Source organism: Quercus lobata, chromosome 10 (assembly GCF_001633185.2).
Source record: "Quercus lobata isolate SW786 chromosome 10, ValleyOak3.0 Primary Assembly, whole genome shotgun sequence".
In the NCBI taxonomy this organism is placed as follows: Eukaryota; Viridiplantae; Streptophyta; class Magnoliopsida; order Fagales; family Fagaceae; genus Quercus; species Quercus lobata.
The window spans coordinates 28,122,542-28,142,677 of record NC_044913.1 but is presented as its reverse complement, the minus strand read 5'-3'; the positions used below and the strand labels follow the sequence as shown (position 1 = coordinate 28,142,677).

Here is a 20,136-nt window from a genome sequence, read left to right as displayed (position 1 = left end):
TTTCCGTTACTTGATTAAGAACTATTGAGTTCTTATCATAATTTGTATACAGTTTAAAGGTATAGCCCACAATGGAAGTTCCAAAGAGAAGTTTGGCAAGAGGGTGATGGATAAAGGCTACTATGCGGTGGTTGATAGCTAAAAATATGGCTTTTTGAGGAGGACCTCAAGTGACCAAGGTTCCCTTTTTTGGTGTCCAAGCTGGATAACCTTTTCCAATTAATTGATGAATTACTTCTCTCTTTCGAGATGCTTCTCTCCCCCAAAGAATGTTCCAACCCTTCTTCTTTGAATCTCCTTTCTTTTATACTCTTTCATTAGTGGGCTAGTAATCATGGAAATAATTTTCCTGTGTAGTGGTCTCATCATTTGCCTGATTTAAATGGCTCTTTCAGTATTAGCCACTGTTTCAACTTGTCTAATCTCATACCAGGGGGGTGGGTCTCTTTGGCTCCGTCACTATGATGATTCCCTTGTAAATTGAATTAAGCATTGAGACCCATGCTCAGATGGCAGATTCCCCAAATATATTATTTCTTGCCGGCACTATTTTCCTTCCTCGAGGGTAAGTAGAACCTACTCGGATCCTTTCATGGCAGACTAGTGACTTACACCTCAGTCTAGCTCAGAACTATCATGTGTAGGCCAGACCTGGGCTTAGTGGTCCTCAATGACAGACCCACTTGAGGGCTGGGGGGCCTTGGCCCCCCTTGGTTTTTTGAAATTTTTTCCTAGCATATATGTATGTATGTGTGTGTGTGTGTACAGAAATTTTAAAATCTACCCAAAATATTTGAACCCCAGATCTCTTATACAACCATCAGAGACTTTACCAGTTAAGTTAACTGAAACCTACATGTGAAATGTATTTAGTTGATGTGTAGATGTATGGTTTGACAAAGGACTAAAAAAACATTTTGCTTTGCAGCTGTTATTCAGAACAATCAATAGATATTCTATCGTTATTTGCATAAATTTGTTTTTTTAAACACCAAAATACAAACTGGAGTGGCAGTTTGATAGAGTTAATACCAAAATACAGTTTTTTTTTTTCTTTTTACTAATTTCAGCACAATACAACCATAAGATATAGAATTAAAAAAAATAATAATAAAAATCTTATTTTTGACACAATAGAATTAAATTTTTGTTTTTTGGTTTATGCTTTGGCCCCCCTTAACTTAGAATCTCGATTCAGTCCTAAGTGGTCCTCAGCCGGAGCTCCACATGGGCCGAACTTTGTCCATTCACAAGTATTTATGCCTTTTCTTTTATAGATTCAATATGATTTAAATATATATCATCCACTCAATAATGATTATTTTTTTATTATTAAGCTAAAACATCAATTAGTTTATTTTTAGTTGAACCCAGATCACTTATTCAATTGCAAGAAACTTAAGAATTGAGCTAAATGGTGGAACCTATATTTCCTAGGCCTACTTGGAAATTATCAAATAAGAAATTTTATCATTCAAGAAAACTAACTCGATTAAAGTAAAAGGGTCATGTTAACAGTTGCTCTTAAGACAATTGTTAATAGATCATTTTTAGAAATTTTTAATACAACTTTTATAAAAAAATATAAAAAAACGTTCAAAAAAGTCAATTAATTTTTTATTTTCCAGTACAAATTTTTTAAAAATAGTTTATAAATCAATATTTTTAGCGTATCCATTAACTTTTTCCAAAGTAAAATAGCACACTTACTACCGTGGATCAATTATTGAATTGTGAAAATAATAGTAACTCTCAAAAATTAGATAAAATACAAATAATAAGATAGTATCAAAATCTTATGTACCAGTAGTAAAAATACAATTTAACTTCTAGTAAGGCCTAGTTTTCCGAAGCCCAAATATTGTTTGTATTTTGTACATGTACGTGGCATAAGCCCACATGAGAAATCTTTGTGTCTACTCCTAACTCAAAACTCCTGGAATCAGCCACCATGGCAGATAAACTATGAAGAAGAAGAAGAAGAAGAAGAAGAAGAAGAAGCGCAAGAGCAATAGACCTATGAAGCATACAGCTGTCAGCTGCTACGCCAGAGCCTCAAAATGCAGATTCAAGCTAGACCAATTCCACCACTGTGGGTTTGCAAATTCTTGCTATTCTAATACCAGCTATGGAGTTGTTACACCACATTTGTTTTACTCCTCATAATGGAACTGGAGTCATCATTATATGCTCAACAAGGGAGCTAGCAATACAGACCCAACTACCATTCTCAGACCCTTGGTTTGGTTATTGGTGGTTCACCTAGTAGAAGTGAAGCAGACCATATTGTCAGAGGAGTTAATTTATTAGTGGCAACATCTAGTCGACTGCTTGACCATCTTCAAGATACCATGGGATTAATTTATTAAAACTTTATTGTATTGCAAACCCAATTCTTTAACATTATTTTTGTTGTTACTATTAATATTTTGGATAGAGTTTTCAAGTTCCTCCAACACACTACATCTACATGTCACTTCAAAAAAAACCAATTCCGGTTCAATACCTATTTTCACAACCATATGATGTGACTTATTGTGATCGGTAGAAAACAAGTGGTGAATCTATGTAAAAGTGCGAGATAACCCATCATCATTTGCCATATATGATAGTTATGAAAATAGGCATGGAATTAGTTATGGTCCTAAAATTACTCTTTGGTCACATGATCCGCTTAATAATAGCCATGTGACTTGCTTTGCTTTATTAGTTGTTTAGGAGAAAGTTGTTAAAGGTGATTTCTCATTAGAGCTCATTTGGTAAAGTATTGTTGTTGTCTAAAATATCCTAATCATTTTTTTTTCTTTTCAAAATTCTAATTTTTTTTTTTTTCCTCTCAAAATCATACCATGATATCCATTTTGGTAATTTCAAATGTTTACAGCACTTCTATAAGAATATTTACCAAAACTCATCAAAGCATTTCGAATGTATATAGCTGCTTCTGCAAATCATTTATCAAACAATATTTTGGTAAAAATGCCACAGCTGCTATATACAGCATTTCTTTGAAGCAGCTTTCACAAAGATGCAACACTACAAAATTAGCCCTTGTTGGATTGCATGATGTAGTGACAACTACCAAGAAAGAAGAGATGATATGGATAGACACTGCTTATATATTTGATATTTGCTTAATAACTACACACTGGTTGCTAGTTCTCATGTCTCACTATTGCAACAAGTGATGGCAATGGGCTGTTTTCAGGTGGATTTCAAGTTGAATTTTGACTAGTCACTTGCTTAGGTTTGAGTTCGCTCCTGTGTTTTATTACATTTGCCTCAGATAAATCTGGCATGTAGTTTATTCATTAGATTATTTAACTTATAATTTACATTTAATTGATTAGACTATTTACCTTATAATGTATATTTAATGTATACATCTGGCATCGATGTATTTGAAGTCCATATTGTTTCCTTAATTTGGCCAAGTTTCCTTGAGTCTAGGGATAGGAATGGGGAGAAAATATAATGAATAATGTTATTTTTTTCTCAAGCTAAAGCTAGTTATTCCATGCATTTTATCTATATACGTTCTAATTGTTCTTTTCTTTTTAAACTCGAACTCGCAGTGACCAATGATTGATGAAGCTGACAGGATATTGTAAGCAAACTTTGAGGAAGAAATGAAGCAGATTATTAAGCTCCTACCAAAGGTAAGCTATATGGTAATCATGTTTATTTTTTATTATAGTCAATAAAGGCGGTTAACATATGGAAGTAAACATGGGATGAAAGTTTAAGGCTATGTCAAGTTTTCACCAAAACTATCAGTATGGCCAGGTTGTGTTTGGTTCAGAGGAAAAAGGAGGGGGGGAGGGGTAAAAAGAAAGGGATAATAACGAGAAACTGACTTTGTTTCCCTAGCATTTCTAAGCTGATTTAGATTGTTTTTCTTTCCCTCCATTTGGTACTTCCCAAGATCCCAATGAATGGAAAGTAAAATTTGTACATATATTTGTTCTAAAGAAGGTTATATTACTTGACTGAGCAGACATGCATTTTTAATGCAACTTAGCTTTACTTCCAAAGCAAGTTGATCAAATGCCTGGGTTCTTGTAGTTGCAATAATTAGGTTGTTCATCCTAGGTCTTGGTTGAGAACTTTGCTGCCTTGAAATGGATGCACTGAATGAAAGAACTGTCTCAATTATTAGTTTCACTAAGCTTTGGCCCTGATGACACTTCTCCACCCACAAGAATGAGTGGAGGGTGAGGTTGTGGGTTCAAGATCCACTGGATGCTTGTGGAACTTACCAATACACACACTTACACACTATGTCAGCGAATTCATGGATTCCAATTTCCCACCACTTGAACTTAGGATTGTGGGTCTGATGCTAGGACATTGCTGCTAAAGACATGCTGTTATCTATTAGTCAATTTCTACATCTAGCATGCAGTTTATTTTCCTGAAAAAGCTTCTGCTTTAATTAGCGATGTATTGATTAGATCTAGAAATATTCTTAGTTCCATTTACTTTCTCAATTAGTATTTGAAAATTTGAAATCATGTACTATATCATTTGACATCCAAGGTTCTTTAACGTTGTCAATAGCAATTATTTGATAGAAAATTGCTGTGTCACATAAGCTATTTCTGTGCACTGCATGTCAAGTAGTATAGTCTACTTTCAGGCAGCAAAAGTCCCTGTTAAAGAGTGAATTTGATCAAAAGAAGTTGGCTAATGTGCAGTCTGACCTGGTACTTTCCTGGTTCTATATATTATGGTCAATATCTTTTCTATAATAAACTGCAGGATTTAGATTAGAGTATTTGGATTATTGCAGAAGTTGATGGCCAGTAACTATTATTTGAATTAGTCTGCTAAAAATGCATACAGATCCTACTTATTAGTCTGCTAAAGATGCATGTATCACCATGATCTGCAGGTAAAAGCTTTTCTCCTTGGTACACGAGAACTTGTATCTATCAAGCATTGTCAACATATGAGTATATATTGTTGACAACAATTTTAGGGGAGATGGGAATGTTCTAGAAATATAAAATTTATGGGTCTTTCTTGAATTTAGGTGTCTGGAGCAATTTGGTTCCAAATAAGTATCACCTAGCTGGTTCAATTGGAGCGTTTGGCTAGTTTTATATCCAGTACTAATTCCTGGGAAATGATTCTCTCGATTAGGTTCAATTAGAGAGTGACCATTTGGAAATCTGTATTTGCTTTAATCTTTGAGGGACTGCTAAGTACACTGTGAAAAGATATGTCGTATTTTTATTAAATCTTTTAACACTTCGTTTTAGTATGTTCATATAGAATGACAATGGATTCCTAGATAGAGTTTTCATTTGAATCCTCTAAGCCCTCAATTATGGGATTAGGTTCTCCATATTTGTGGATAAAGGAGAAAATCCAAGCAAACTCTGCATGAGAAAATATCTAATCATTAAAAAAAAAAGTCCCTAGATCAACACAGTGCTCAAATGCCTCATCTAAGTGTCACAATAACATCTCATCATCTATGAGCTTTTATATGAGTATTAGGCAGTGAGCTCCAGGCACTTGTGGTATGTTCCACAAGAGGTTGAGAAATAAAGAAACCAGATAAACTGGTTTCTATTGTGGCACAAGACTATGTGTTCCTAGACTTTCTCGGAGGAAAATGTGAAAAGTTGGAGGAGGTTGACATGGTTTCTGTGACTCTGAGAGCAACCCTTAAGGAAGACAAAGAGGTGGAGATGATAATCAACAATTTCCAAGGCATTAATAGGCGGGGTCTGCAGAGTGGTGTGGCTCATCAATAGAGAGGTTTATTTTATTTTATTTAAAACTCTCTCTTCTATTTATTGGTGGTCACGGTATATTATGGATTGACCCTGGTGGTATCTCGAGTAAAATTTTGCATGTGATGCAGGCTACAAGAAGCTTATCGAAAATCAAACTCATCTTCCTTGGAAATGTAAAGCTTAAATGCCAAATTAAAATTTTGAAATTAATGTTCAATTTTAGCATCGGGGCTAATTGGTTCCCTCTCTGTCATGCTTTGTAAATTATTGTTTCAGTTTTATATGCCTAAGCTACCCCAGGTGTCATAGGTCTAAATATAATGTGGGTGGGACTTAAAGCATTAACATTAATGCAGATTTCATTAATTCATTAACACTAGTGCACTTATTTAATGCAGATTTCATTAAACCTGCAAAATACAAACTACTCCCGTATCGGTTGTGGATTTGACAGTAACAAGCAAATCTCTACCACTTTGTTTTGCTGCTTTTGTAAGTACCAAAACAATCTTTATAGACTAGTAGTTACCATTACTGTTTTAAATAGAGATTAAATTCTATAAAAATGTAACTTAAACCCAACATTTACACTTTCCAATTTCAACATATCATATCATCATTATCACATATTTAAAAATAGACACAATCACACCTAATCAATTATAACACCCATCTGAAAATCCAATCCAACTGAAAGTTTACTAAAATGTTATTAAGTGTGGTAAAATGTATTTGAGTTTTAAATAAAAAGCTAATATTGCAATCTTTTATTGGATGGTATAAAAGTAAAATATGGGGTTTACACTGATCCTTACCCTTACCAAATTTGAACTCTTTTAAATAATAGAATAGACCTGTGTGTTCAAATCTCATACAACGGAAAAATAAATAAATAAATAAGCCAGCACCGATAGAGGAAAAATTGAGTAAAGAGGCAACCATCCTGCAGCTGAAACCAATAATACCAACAGACTGCTTTAATTTTCATTTTTCCCGCTAGAGAGGGAAAAAAACCCAAAAAAAAAACCCTTAAAACTATCAAAAGCCACGCAAGGAATTTCTTCATTATCTCTCCCATCGTCAAATGAATAATAATTTCAACTATCCAATCCCCACCAAAAGTCAACTTCATCATTAGTAAGAAGATAAACTCCAAAAGTGCATACAAAACACAAGTTTGGCTAGATACAAGTAACACTTCATAATCAAATCAATTTCATAATTAGAAAAATATATTGAGTACCAATAACCTCTTTCTTATCATGCACGTCAACTCAAGGCAGAAGAAAACTTCATCATATACCAATGAATGGCCCAGCACGCAGATGGGTTTAACTAGCTTATATTTTGGTAGCTTATTTGCTTAAAGGTGAGGAAAAAAAAATGGCTTTAACAAGCTAAGCTTATTTGCTTAAAGTCATATCAAGTTTTTCCTCACCCTTAAGTTCTATCTGAGAGGATTCTAAACTGCTAATTTTCATGTAATTCACAAAGTTGTTCAATTGTGATCAAATTGAATTTAAAGTCATCAGTCAAAGAGACAATATGATTCATGGTTACTTACCAGTACCACCTAAAAAAATAAAAAAGAACAATTCACAGTCATTCTGAAGTTAAATAAACAGCAAACTTGACGGACATGGTCCATCTCCAACATCAATGACAAATTAGTTTTGCTACATCCTATTTCCCTTTACAAATCATTTCCCTCTTGTGCCATGTTAACACACTTCAGAGCAACATATTGATCGATCCTCACTAAGAGGTTCAATCTTGATTTCCTTGCAAACAGGGTCATGATTAACTAAGCACGATTCTTACTAATTATGGAGGAATGGCAATTGTGCCTGTGGCAGCTGTTGTGGCAGAAGTGGCTGTGGCAGCTGTTGTGGCAGAAGTGCCTGCTGCGGCTGTGGTAGCTGTTGTGGCAGTTGTGGTGGCTGTTGAGACTCGATTAGTAGCGGTCCACTAACGTCCATTGTTGCAAGCCCTTCTAACTCTTGAATTGCCGCCACTGCACTGATTGCGCTTTCGTTGGTTATCTGAGGCTTTAGCACACCAACAGCTTCCTTCACCTTAGATTGCTGCAAATAATTTATTCATAGCATAAATACAAATTCACCATAATGTAAAATAAAACAGCTGGTGGTCATAAGAATAATCTAACTTACAACATATTCCAGTTTCCTCTTAATATCTTCATAGGCCGCGACCCGCTGTGTATCAGATGCTGTATACATGGCCAATGCTGCATTCTTTTTTCTCAAAATGGTAAAAGGCCAAATGAGAATAAATTCAACACATATACACCACCACAAAATCAAATTTAGACAAAGACAAATCAAATTGCAAGTCTAATTCCACATATAAACTTCACAAAATTAAAATAGTTCAACAAGATGCAATAGTTAAACAAAAACCACTTTGAACAACTTAAAATAAACTCAACATTGTAAACTGCAACATTCTCCATAATTACATCATTCTATTCCCTTTTAAACTTTTTACCATTTCCAGTAAATTTCTTGTGTGTACAATATAACAACATGATACTCCATAAGAAGAAACTCTCATACCCTTCAAACATATACTAGTATACTACAATTTTTGGCCATGCAATTTTTGCTCCCAAAATACTTCTAAACCTTTAACATGGTAATATTTTCCTTTACCTCAAAAAGTTATGTGCCACAACATTATAAGATGTCAACTAAAACATAAAAAGTCACTCATATTTACCTTCTTAGGCCGACCAACGGGCCTTCCCGAGCGGTTCTTAGGCTTGGGCTTGAGCTTCTGTGGCCTACCGGCAATGGGAATGCCAACTTTGGCAGGTCGGCCGCGCCGCTTAATGGGCTGCTGCAGAACTGCAGCACCACTACCAAGCCCAAATCCAAAACCATAAGCAGGCATATGCACAGTCCCGGGTGCCGCCGCGTCCTTCTTCGGCCTGCCCCTTGGCCTTCCACTTGCTGCTGCTGCCGCTGCCGCTGCTGCTGCGGCTGCTGCTCCTGCTCCTCCTCCTCCTACATTTGGTGCAGCATTGGGTGGTGGTGCAGCAACTGCCACTGGTGTTGGTACTGCTGCTGCTGCTACATTATTAGCAAAAGGAATAACCATAGTCTTGAGCTGGGCCTTAGGTGGGCGCCCACGGCCTCTCTTAAGCCCATTAGGGCCCAATACGCCCGTCACTGACTTGGGCTTAGGAGGACGCCCTGGAGTCTTCTTACCTAACCTTGCCATGTTCTTCATCCCAAGAGGCACAGGAGGACGTCCTCTTCCCTTCTTGACATGGGGCCCAGGCCCAGACTGCCCCTCCGGCCCAGACTTCCGGGGACGGCCGGGACGTCTCTTGACGTTGGGCTCGTCGACGAGCCCAAGAGCAACCAAAACGGGCTGCGCATTGGGCTGCTGCTGCTGCTGCTGCTGAATGGGCTGAGGAATGGGCTGCTGAGAGTGAGAGATGGGAGCGGTGGTGTTATTGGTATCGAGCTTGGGCTTGGGAGGGCGGCCGCGGGGACGGGATTGGGCTTGGGCTTGGGCCTGGGCCTTGGGAGGCCCAGGAATAGAAGGAAGAGAGGTAGAAGTAGCAGCTGCAGGATCAGATCTAGGGAGCTTGTAAGACTTCTTGACCATGACGAGATGACCAGTGTTCTTCAAGCGCTTGAGATTGTGAGTCAACAAGGCCGAGTGAGTGGGTGGGAGGTCCGAGTAGACTCGCTCTATGTATTTCGCTATGGCTCGCCTACTCGACCCATTTCTCTCCTTCAGAGCTGTTATGGCTGCATATATCATCTACAATAAAAAACAAACAATAAAATTCATTACCCAAAAAAAAATTAAAGTGTGAAGTGTGTGGAGTGAGTTATTGAGTGGTACAGGTACCTCAGCGTAAGGAGGGTGATTGTGATTGTGATTGTGGGGAGCGGCGGCGGCGGCGGTGTGATTATGATTGAGGGTTTGGGAGATATTTGGGGGAGCGGGTGCGGGTACGGGTACGGGTGCGGGTGCGGAAACATGGTGAGCTATGTGGTTGAGAGCAGCAGCAGCTTCGGTGGTGATCATGGTGGGGACCACCGCGGATGTGGGTGTGGGGGCCAAGGGTACCATGTTGGGAGCGGTGACGTAGGCGGTAGCAGGCGGCGGCGGCGGAGGATGAGGATGAGGAAACGGAACCTGAGGTATCGGCTCCATGAGAGAAGATAGATTTACTCGGAAGAAGAGGAGAGAGAGAGAGCGAAAAGAGGAAAGGGGGATTTCTAATTTTTTGTTTTCTTTTTTGTTTTTGTTTTTGTAATTTGCAATTTCTATTTGGTTCTTTAAAGAAAGAGAAAAAGGGGATTTTGATTTTCGAGAGAGAAATTGGGTTAGGTGCTGAGGTGGTATCGTGAGTGAGTGAATGGGGAATTGGGAAGGGAAAGGAAAGGAAAGAGAGAGAGAGAAATTAAGGAACGGTGGTGTCTTTTACTGCCAAATGATGGATATGATGGGATTGGAACTAAATCCAACCGTTGAGGTTCACTCTTCGATGACGTGGTCTACATCTGTCTTTCTCTTTTGTTTTTTCCTCTTTTTTTCTTTTTTTTATTACTATTTATTTCTCTTACTTAAAGTTTTTTTGTTTTTTTTTTTTTTTTTTTTTTTTTTTTTGCATTTGAGCTCCCTTATTTTGACCAATTTCTGTTTGGTTCTTTTTCACTTAAGTTTAATACTACTATCTTGTGGTTGTGGTTTTGGTATATTATAATAATAATGTGTATAGGACAATTATTAATAAATCATAATAAGAAAGTTTTGATATCAATTTTATGAAAAATAATATGTATAGAGCAATTATTAATAAACGACAATAAGAAAGTTTTGATATCAATTTTATGAAAAATATAAAAAAAATGTTAATAATATTTATTATTTTATTATTATCTCAATAACATATTTTTAAAAGTAGTTCATAAACCAATATCTTAGAACATTGCCGCGGTTAACATTTCCCTATTATAAAAATTAAAAAGAAAAAAAGGAAAAAGATAAATGTAACACCTACCAATTGGATTCTCACCTTACTAGTCAATTTGAAAAGTTTATGTGAAACTGGCAAAACTCAAGCATTAGAAAACCAGGTCCCAAAAAAAAAAAAAAAAAAAAAACATTAGAAAACAAAGGTCTGTCACCAGACCAAAGAAGTTCTATGACTCCAATCATTACAAATCAATAATGATACATAAATTGTGATCTATCAAAACTTACCAAATAAGAATAAAAAAAATAATTCTGAACTAATCTAAATATAAAGATTCGTACCGGCTTAACTCAAAACACTTAAGTGCCTTTTTTTCCTAAATCACATGGCACTGATAAACAAGAAAGTGTTCTCAAACTATTCTTTTTTTTTTTTTTGGTAAAATATTTTCAATTAATCTCATTTTCAAAAAGTTAAAAATTGAGTTGTACGATAGGAAAATTAACAAATAAAAATAAAATCTTAACCGTAATATTGATTTTTTTTTTTTTCCAAAGTGAAATTGATAAATCTTGTTACGCTTTTTACATTGTCAATAATATGCCCGCTGTTGTCAAACTCAATTCATCTACCTTTCATGTTACATCGTACTGCACTTTGGATTCCAATATTTCACACAAAAGTCACTACTCTAGCTGACGCAATCTTTTCTTTTCTTTTATGTCTTACGCCTTAGAATAAGGGCGGGTTTAGGAAAATTTTCCAAGGTAACTTATCTAATAAAAAAGGAATTTCAATATTTCAATATCACCAAAAAAAAAAAAAAAAAAAATTTACAAATACATAAAGTTTTATAATTTCCTTATACTAACAAAATAAAAAAAGCAAATTAAAAAAGAATTGACAAGAGATAAAGTGAAAACTAAAAATACTATATGAGGGCAATAAAGTGAGAGATAGTCTAAAATGATGATAGACAAAAGAAAAATGGAGAGAGAGAGAGAGAGAGAGAGAGGTAGTAAACAGTGAATAATACCTACTGCAATTGTAAGCTAAGGCGAGTAGAGTTGTTGCAACTACAAAGCCAAGAAGAGTAAAGTTGCTGGCAGTGATATGGAAAACTCACGACCACAATATCTCTCTTAGTACTATATTTTTAAGAAAAATAAAATTACAGATTATTTTTATGAAATGGGCTGGATGAGTTACGAATCTAAATTGTGGGGACGCAAAAACTTGGTCCCATGGTGTCTTTCATAGATTCACACTCAAATTATTCAATCAACCAACAAATAATTAAACATAAGGGAAAAACACTCCACAATGGGAAACTTAAGCAATTGATTTCTTTCAACTCAAGTATTACAAATTCAACCTAGGTATTACAATAGATAACTCTTACGTTCTCGCGGTGTTACCTTTACTCTCTCTTTCTCTCTCTTACTTATTTTTCTACTCTATGTTCCTTTTTCCCTCTATTTTTTAGATTCCCTATCTTTTACCTCTCCTCCCCCTTATATAGCTTCAATCCTTGCTCTTATCACTATACCTGTTCTGTTGCCTGCCAGAGCCTCAAGGATATTTTTCTCAACTTTATCGGGTTTCTCCCCTCCCTTATCCTGGAACTTTGATTTTTGAGGGTTGTTTTTACTGTTTAGGCTATCTCGCTTGTATTTAATGCGACAGAGGTGAGGTAAGAGCCTCATCATTAATGCAGAGGTAAAAATCTTCAATCTTCTTGCATGTTCTGGAACTTTCCTGTGGTTCCAAGAATCTCCTATAAATCATACGTGGATCACCCGCACACCATACCTCGGGTAAGGTGGCAATTTACTTTTTCCACGGGAGCAAATCTCCTGTGTCACTCATTTTTTTCGTAATACTTGGAATGATCCAGCTTTCCTTCTTACATAGTTTATTACCTACTAAGCCTTCCTTTCAAAACACAGGCTAGGCCCAATTCTTTCTCGTGGCCCAAATGCTTCTTAGGCTTTAGGCCCAAGAAGTAACTGTTCCACTCCCCACATAAATTATTAGAGATTTTTATTTTTTTTGTTTTTGAACAGACTTTTTGTTAAATATTTTGTTCATTTGTTGTTGTTTGATATAATCTTATTGTTGTCTAAACTATTTTTGTTGTTATTTGAGCTAATATTTATTATTTTTATTTGAATTTTTTGTTAAAAGAGTTAGGGATTATGTTTGGAGGATCAATATTATTTGTTTTTAAACCAAATTCTTTGAATTCTAAAGTGAGAGTGTTAAATATATTTTTCTAGGTAGAAAAATTAGTTAATTTAAAAATAATTATGTATACAAATTATTATCTTTTTTGCAAGTCAAGGTGTATATGAACACCCTAAGGTGTATATGAATACCCTAAGCTCCAAGTAAAGATGCCCCTACTCAGGAACCATATTCTCTTTCTTATATACCCAAAATGGACTTTTATATTGATTGTGTATTGTTTCCATCCGAGCATATCACTTTTTTGTTTTATGTTTTTCCTACCCTGGATATGTTGTATGCTCATCTAATAGTGAACCTACATGTGTTGGTTGTGTAGATATTGGTGTATACAAGCGTAGGTTGTAATATTTTTGAATAATCAAACTTTGGCAATAAAAGGATGGAGAAAAAATTAAGTTAAAATACAAAGTTTAAGTGGCTTTCTTAAATGAGCCTAAGCCCTCTCGACCAAGGCCACAATGTGATTGGCTAACAAAGTGTATCAATAGGAAATGAGTGCTTCAATTAGCAAACAGAAAGTTTGATTCGACACTTACTCGAGCCCACTCGAGCAACATCGAGCAAAGGGGGAGTGGTGTACAAGCAAGGACGAGTGGATACAAGTGAGGTTAGGCGGATGCTCACTTGATACTTTCCCAACATTCGCTTGAGTGAGATCATAAATCTCACTCGAGCGAGACAGTTACATAATGCTCATATTTTGTAGAATTCTATAAATAAATTGAAAAAAGAGGCAATATATATATATATATATATTTTTTTTTTTTTTTCTCAAAAGGCTAGTAACAACCAAGGTGCAAAATTTAAGGCTTGTATTTACTGAAGTGACTTTCAAGAGGTATTTTTTTATGGACCATTCATCATTGTATATAAATATCGAGTATATATATTACACATTTTTACACCATTTGACAAATTCACACAATTCTACAAGATTGTTACTTGAAGAATTATGGCTTGGTTGTATCATGGAGACAAATTTGCTAGTAACCCTATAGAAAACTATTGTATGGGAGAGGGGGGGCAAGCATTGTCTTAAAGATAGCGAATTCATTCATGACTCTAAGGTTTTAAATTTTCTTGTTTTCTTTCATTGTTTACTTCATAATCCCTAACACATACCAATATATATATATTGATTTGTCACTTGGGAACCTTTAACTTATTGGTATATTTTTTTTATTTCTTTAGGCTCCTAAGATAAGAATGTAGCTTCGATCAAAATTGTGTTCCACCCAAGGTAGTCGATACCGTACCATACCGCCCGATACCATCGGTATGTACTATACCAGTACATGCACCGATACCGAAACGTCAACGTTTTATACCAGTTTAATTACCAGTCGTATTAGGCATACCGGCCAATTTTGGCGGTTTCAGTCAGTACCAGGCGTACCAACCGATACAAAAATAAGCATTTTTTCCAAGTTTTGTAATTTTTGAATATTTGTAAGGGCAAAATGGTAACTTACTTGCATTAACTTATTAATATCATTTGTTTTCTTAGTAAGCTAAAGTCTAAAACCATGAATAATTTGTTCTAAATTGAAGTAATGTTTTATGGTAAACTCTTATTTTTATAATAATATATATATATATATATATATTTATAAATATAAAAAGTAGCGGTAAACCCAAAACGGTACACCAGTATTGACCGGTACCGAAATATATCGTTCCATCGGTCAAACCGATACAGCCTCCAGTATGAGATTTACTCCCTTGGTTCCACCACCTTTGTATCTTTGTCTATGAGTTAGCTCACCGTAGCTTCTTATTTGTGATGGGTGAACGTACATTATGGACAGATGGCATAGACAACTATTTATCTTTCTAGATCTTCACTATGAGCATAATTTTAGTATGATCCTCCAAATTAAAGATAATGTATATATAGTTTAATTGGGGTTTTATAAATGAGCAATTAGGAACATATTTAGATGTTAGGACTCAATGTGGGTATTGTTCATAAATATAGAATGGAGATTGAGTAGAAAGGTTGATGTAGGTGTATATGAATAGCAGATTTAGCTAAAATAGGAAAAGGTAGCTTAGATTGGACTGAAACTCTATTGACCACGATGTTAATGCCCTGAAGAAAGGGGAAAAAAAAAAAGAGAGAGAGAGAGAGGAATGGAATGAAAAGGAAATTAATTAAATATTAATCTCATTATCTCTTCAAAATAAAAATTGATCTCATTATTGTTTGGATGTTTAAAAATAACAGAATGAAATGGGAATTAATATTGTGTGGGAATTACAGCCTTAAAGGGAAATGAGTGGGGGAAAAAATTAGTAGGAGCATAATCATTTAAAAAACAAATAAGGGTATTATGGAGACTTTCATTCCTTCCAATTCCTCTCATTTTTTGAGAAATTGAAAATTGGGGTTAAGATGGAAAAGAATCAGAATATTCTTAGAAAAAAAAAGAACTCTATTCAGTTCATTCACTCTCATCCCTCTTATACAAACAAACTGTGTTTCTCAACCACCAAAAAAAAAAAAAAAAAAAAAGTATGCTCCCTGCATGCTTTGCTAATAATGGCAAGTAGTTGAAGTGTGTAGGTCTCTACCCTAATCAATCTTTGCCCTTTTGGCTCCACATGTCCTCCCATTTAATTCAATGTACTCTCTTTTACTAGATTTTTTTTTGGTTTGTTTAGATACCGCTTATTTTGTTGAAATTACAAATTTATTCCTGAAAATACTATAGATAAAAGTAAAAGTTAGTTGAAATAGTACAGTAAGACCTATGAATAATACCAAAAAGTACAATGAGACCCAACAAAAATAAATTAAATAATAAAATAATTTATGATTTTCATTAATTTCCAAACGCAAACTTTGTCCCCACAAAAATGAGTTGTCAATTGGATTAAAAGAGTGTCATGTCAACCAAGATAAGGTTCCGTTGACCCTAATCAAAACAAATTTGAACGGAGCTATATAACTAGAACAATACAAAAGGTTAGCAAGTAACATTAAATGCAATTAAAAGATCATGGAGTCATGGACCAAATCAAAATATCGATGAATTGTAGGGCCAAAACTATATATAAATCCTTTTTTTTTTAAAGTAAATATAAAAATTTAATGAAAATTTAAGCTTACATGTCATGCCTACGCATGGCACATGTTATTCAATGGGAGTGCCTTCTAGTTCTACACGTTGTAGGTTATATATATATATATATATATATATATATGGGTAAAATACAATTAACATCTTATAACTTGAGCTGATACAAGTACAGTTCAACACATTTTAAAATTGATTAACTTTTGATTCTTAATCAGCGTAAGAGAGAGGAGAAAAATGAATAATAATAATTTTGTCAATTTTTAAATATTTTGGTCTTGATATTAGCTCAAAGCTAGAGAATGTTAATTGTTAACTGTATTTTACCCTTTTTTTCATGTAGTACTCTATAATTACACTAAAATTTATTTGATAAAGACATATTAAGATTATTAAAACAGTTTATTCTAGGTTAAATTATATCACTGATTTTATTATAAATTAGGCTCTTTTATAGTGGTACTTTAGGTTAAGTAATGAGTTTCTCTAATTAAAACTTTATCGCCAAAAGTTTCCATAAATTTATTATTTAACATTTTTTTTTATATTAAAAAACCATGGTCATACACAATGTTCGTGGTCATGTAATTTAGGCATCACATTATTATCATTCCTCTATTAGTCTACTTGTTATTTATTAGAGATTAAATTCGGTCAGGAGCTAGCGTAAAACACTGCTTTTACGCCAGCCAATAAAAACATACCACGTGGTTCTCCTTCAAATTATATAACATTCCTCTAGTCTCTTCTTTTTTGGATTTTCTCTCTTTCTCCGTTCCCTCTGTATAACTCTCTCTTCTAGCTTTTTTTTTTTTTAATTTTTTTTTCTTCTTCCTTTTCCATACCATCAAATCCATTGCTTTCCTTCTCTTGTGGTACTTGTCTTCCTGCTGATCTATGCATCAACACAGTGGGCATTAAATCTGAAAGTTTCAGAGACAGAAACAATGCTTCAAGTTGAAGGAAAAGAAAATAACACCAAAATGCAAGCTTCGGCCTAATCCAACAATATTCAACTTGGGTCTTTTGCAAGTCTTTCACAATATTCCTTAAACTAATCCAACAATAACAGAAACCCATACCTCAAATTTGCAACTTTTTACATAAACATATCACATTTGTCATCATAATCAAAAGAAAATTTACATCTAAAAGAGAAATCACAAATTCTACAAAGACTATCTTTTCCAAACTAAAATTTCACAATAAAAAGAAGGGAAAAGGGGTTTTGTAACACATTATAGGGTTGTGCCGATGCACTGAACCACCGGCCTCCTTTTGAACCCAATTGGCTTCGGTGCTCTTAGCTCTGCCACGGCCAGGTCCATGAAGCATGTTTGGTTTTGGTGGGGTTATGAAGCAGGGGATAAATGTGGCGGGAAAGATGTGATTATTTGCTTTTATTGAGCACAGAATGGAGGTGGATGAATCAATGAAGGGGAAAGTTTGAGACTTTTTGAGTGTTTGATGATCTTTGATGATGATTATGAACACAAACTCTGCTTTGGGTTGGCTGACTTTTTGTGTGTAAAAGAGAATCAGTCACAGATACTCAGATAGTAAAAGTTTTGTCTCTGAAAATTCAAAGAGTAAAGTAGAGAGAGTTACAGAGGGAACGGAGAGAGAACGAATTAAAAAGTAGTGTTTTACAGACGGAGGGAACGGGGAGAATCACGTGGCATGTTTTCATTGGCTGGCGTAAAAGCAGTGTTTTACGCCAGCTCCGGACTGAATTTAATCTCTATTTATTATTATATGGATGCTTCCTTTTGATGAGCACTACAAAGCTTAGGGGCCGTTTGGATTGAGTTTTTTGATAACTCAATTCTCTGTTTCCATAACTCATAACTCAAAAATGGTGGGACCCATAGTAAAAAGGTTGTTTGGCCAAATGATAACTCTGTTTCCATAACTCTGTTTCCATCACTCAATTCTCTGATTTTTGAGTTATGAGTTATGAGTTATGGAAACTGAAAACAACAAAAGGCTGTTTTCAGTTTCCATAACTCATAACTCAATGGCATTTCCGTAAATAAACACACATGAGGGACCCACAGCCGCAACTTTTGACCACTTTTTGACTTTTTTTTTTTTTTTTTTTTCTGGGTTGGCCGTTCAGTTTTTTTTTTTTTTTTTTTTTTTTTTTTTTTTTTTTTTTTTTTTTTTTTTTTTTTTCTTTCTGGGTTGGCGTTGTTCTTTTTTTTTTCTTTTCTTTTCCTGGGTTGGCGTTGTTTTTTTATTTTTTTTTTTTCTGGTTGGCGTTGTTCTTTTTTTTTTTTTTTCTTTTTCTTTCCTGGGTTGGCTGTTCGGTTTGGTTTTTTTATTTATTTTATTTATTTTTTTATATATAACTAGCTTCGGTGAGTTGGGTGCTAAAAAAAAAAAAAAAACTACTGTACTGGCTGACAGGTGTGGGGCCCATGAATAGTGTGAAAAAATTGAGTGATGAAAATAAAAGTGATGTTGCCAAATGAGTGTGAAAAAATGAGTGATGAGTGATGAGTGATGAGTGATGAGTTATGAGTGATGAGTGATGAGTGATGGAAATTGAGTGACGGAAATTGAGTGATGAAAAACCCTTACCCAAACAGGCCCTTAACTTCGATACTACAGTATTTTCAGACCTAGCTTTCATCGGATATGGAGTTGTCATACGAAATGGCCAATCATAAGTCATGGCATCCTTTTCAGTCTATGGTTGTCAAGTAGTGGATAGTGTTGAAGTTGCTGAGTTGCTAGCTTGCCGTAGAGTGATAGAATTTGCTATTGAAGTTGGCTTCAAGAATATCGTGATTGAAGGTGATAACGCCAATGTAACAAAGTCCCTAAAAGCATCAGTAATCAGAGTTGTAAAACTCTGGAATGCTAAGTTTTAACATCAAATCACTAAAAAGATGCATTATCCAGACCCTCAGTTGTAAAAAATTTTACAATGTTGTTACAGTACCATCCTATATCTAAGATGGTATTGTAGCAGGATGATATAATAAAAAATTGTGGTTTTATTGTCTGATTCTTCTTCTTCTTCTTCTTCTCATTATTTCATTTCATTTTCTCTCTCTTTTGTTCTGCTCTCTCCTCTTCAAACCCAAAACCCATGGTGGAACACCATCACCAAGCCACCATGGCCAGACCACTATCACAGGCCACCGTAACCCACTGCAAGCCACTTGACCAAGCCATATCTCTCTATCTTCTCTCTGTTGTGGGTCTTTCAAGTCTAGCTCTTTCCTCTAGCTCATAGGTCTCTCAAGCTCGGCGTGGGTCATGATGGGTTGATTTATGGTTCATGGGTTGTGGCTCTTTTAGTGATGGGTTTTGGCCCTAGGTATGGGAGGTGTTGGGTTTGCTTGCTAATGGGTTTTGGTGATGTTTTGGCCGTGGGTGGTGTTGGGTTTTTTTTTTTCCTCTCTAGTGGTGGTGGGTTTGATAAGTGTGGGTGTGGTTGAGTTTGTGACTGATGTGGTGGTTGTGGTGGTGGAGGGTTGCCGTGGTGGTGGTGGGTTTGATGAGTGTGGGTGTTGTTGGGTTTTTTCTGGTATTGGTGGGTTTGATGAGTGTGGGTGTGGTTGGGTTTGTGACTAATGTGGTGGTGATGGTTAATGGTGGTGGTGGGGGGTTGCTGTCGTGGTGGTGATTAATGGTGGTGGTCGGTTTGATAAGTGTGGGTGTGGTTGGGTTTTTTTTATTGTTGCTAATCGGTTGTGGTTGTTCGTTGCTTAAGAGAGAGAGAGAGAGAGAGAGAGATAGTAAAAATAAAAAATAAAAAATAATATTTAAATAAAGTGGTAAAAAAAAAAGAGTTTGAAATGTTGAGTGTGTTGTAAAATGGTATAGTATAATAGATAAAGTAACTTTTAAGATGGTAAAATGAGATATTTTGTAAAAAACGGATGCTAATGCTCTAACAACCCAAAGTCCTCATGGTTTTTGGCATGGACATGATCTTCTCGACATCTAAAATTTACCGGTACGTAGATCTTACTTAGTTTTTGGTGAATAGTATGAGAAGAGAGACTAATTTTGTGGTTCATTCTCTAACCCGTTATGCTAAGTATATTTCTGCTCGTGTATTTTGGATTGATGATTCTCCTCCTTC

At 35.3% G+C, this 20,136-nt stretch overlaps 1 protein-coding gene across 1 annotated transcript; it reads right to left on the bottom strand.

The window, feature by feature from the left end:
- Positions 1 to 7,221: 7,221 nt before the first annotated feature.
- On the bottom strand, positions 7,222 to 10,209 carry LOC115963906 (bromodomain-containing protein 4-like). Its single transcript, XM_031083140.1, has 4 exons — positions 9,633 to 10,209; positions 8,487 to 9,542; positions 7,919 to 8,002; positions 7,222 to 7,831 (listed from the first exon to the last, which is right to left on the bottom strand). The coding sequence occupies exons 1-4, from the start codon at positions 9,939 to 9,941 to the stop codon at positions 7,568 to 7,570; spliced, it is 1,713 nt and encodes a 570-aa protein (XP_030939000.1). The 5' UTR covers positions 9,942 to 10,209; the 3' UTR covers positions 7,222 to 7,567.
- Between the last annotated feature and the right edge of the window lie 9,927 nt (positions 10,210 to 20,136).

What these genes read in the sequence shown, in the direction of transcription:
- LOC115963906 (XM_031083140.1), bottom strand. Translation starts at nt 9,941, where the DNA reads ATGGAGCCGATACCTCAGGTTCCGTTTCCTCATCCTCATCCTCCGCCG. An exon ending in CCGTTGGTCGGCCTAAGAAG is followed by an intron (nt 8,003 to 8,486) that starts GTAAATATGAGT and finishes TTGAGAAAAAAG; the next exon opens with AATGCAGCATTGGCCATGTA. An exon ending in AGAGGAAACTGGAATATGTT is followed by an intron (nt 7,832 to 7,918) that starts GTAAGTTAGATT and finishes AATTATTTGCAG; the next exon opens with CAATCTAAGGTGAAGGAAGC.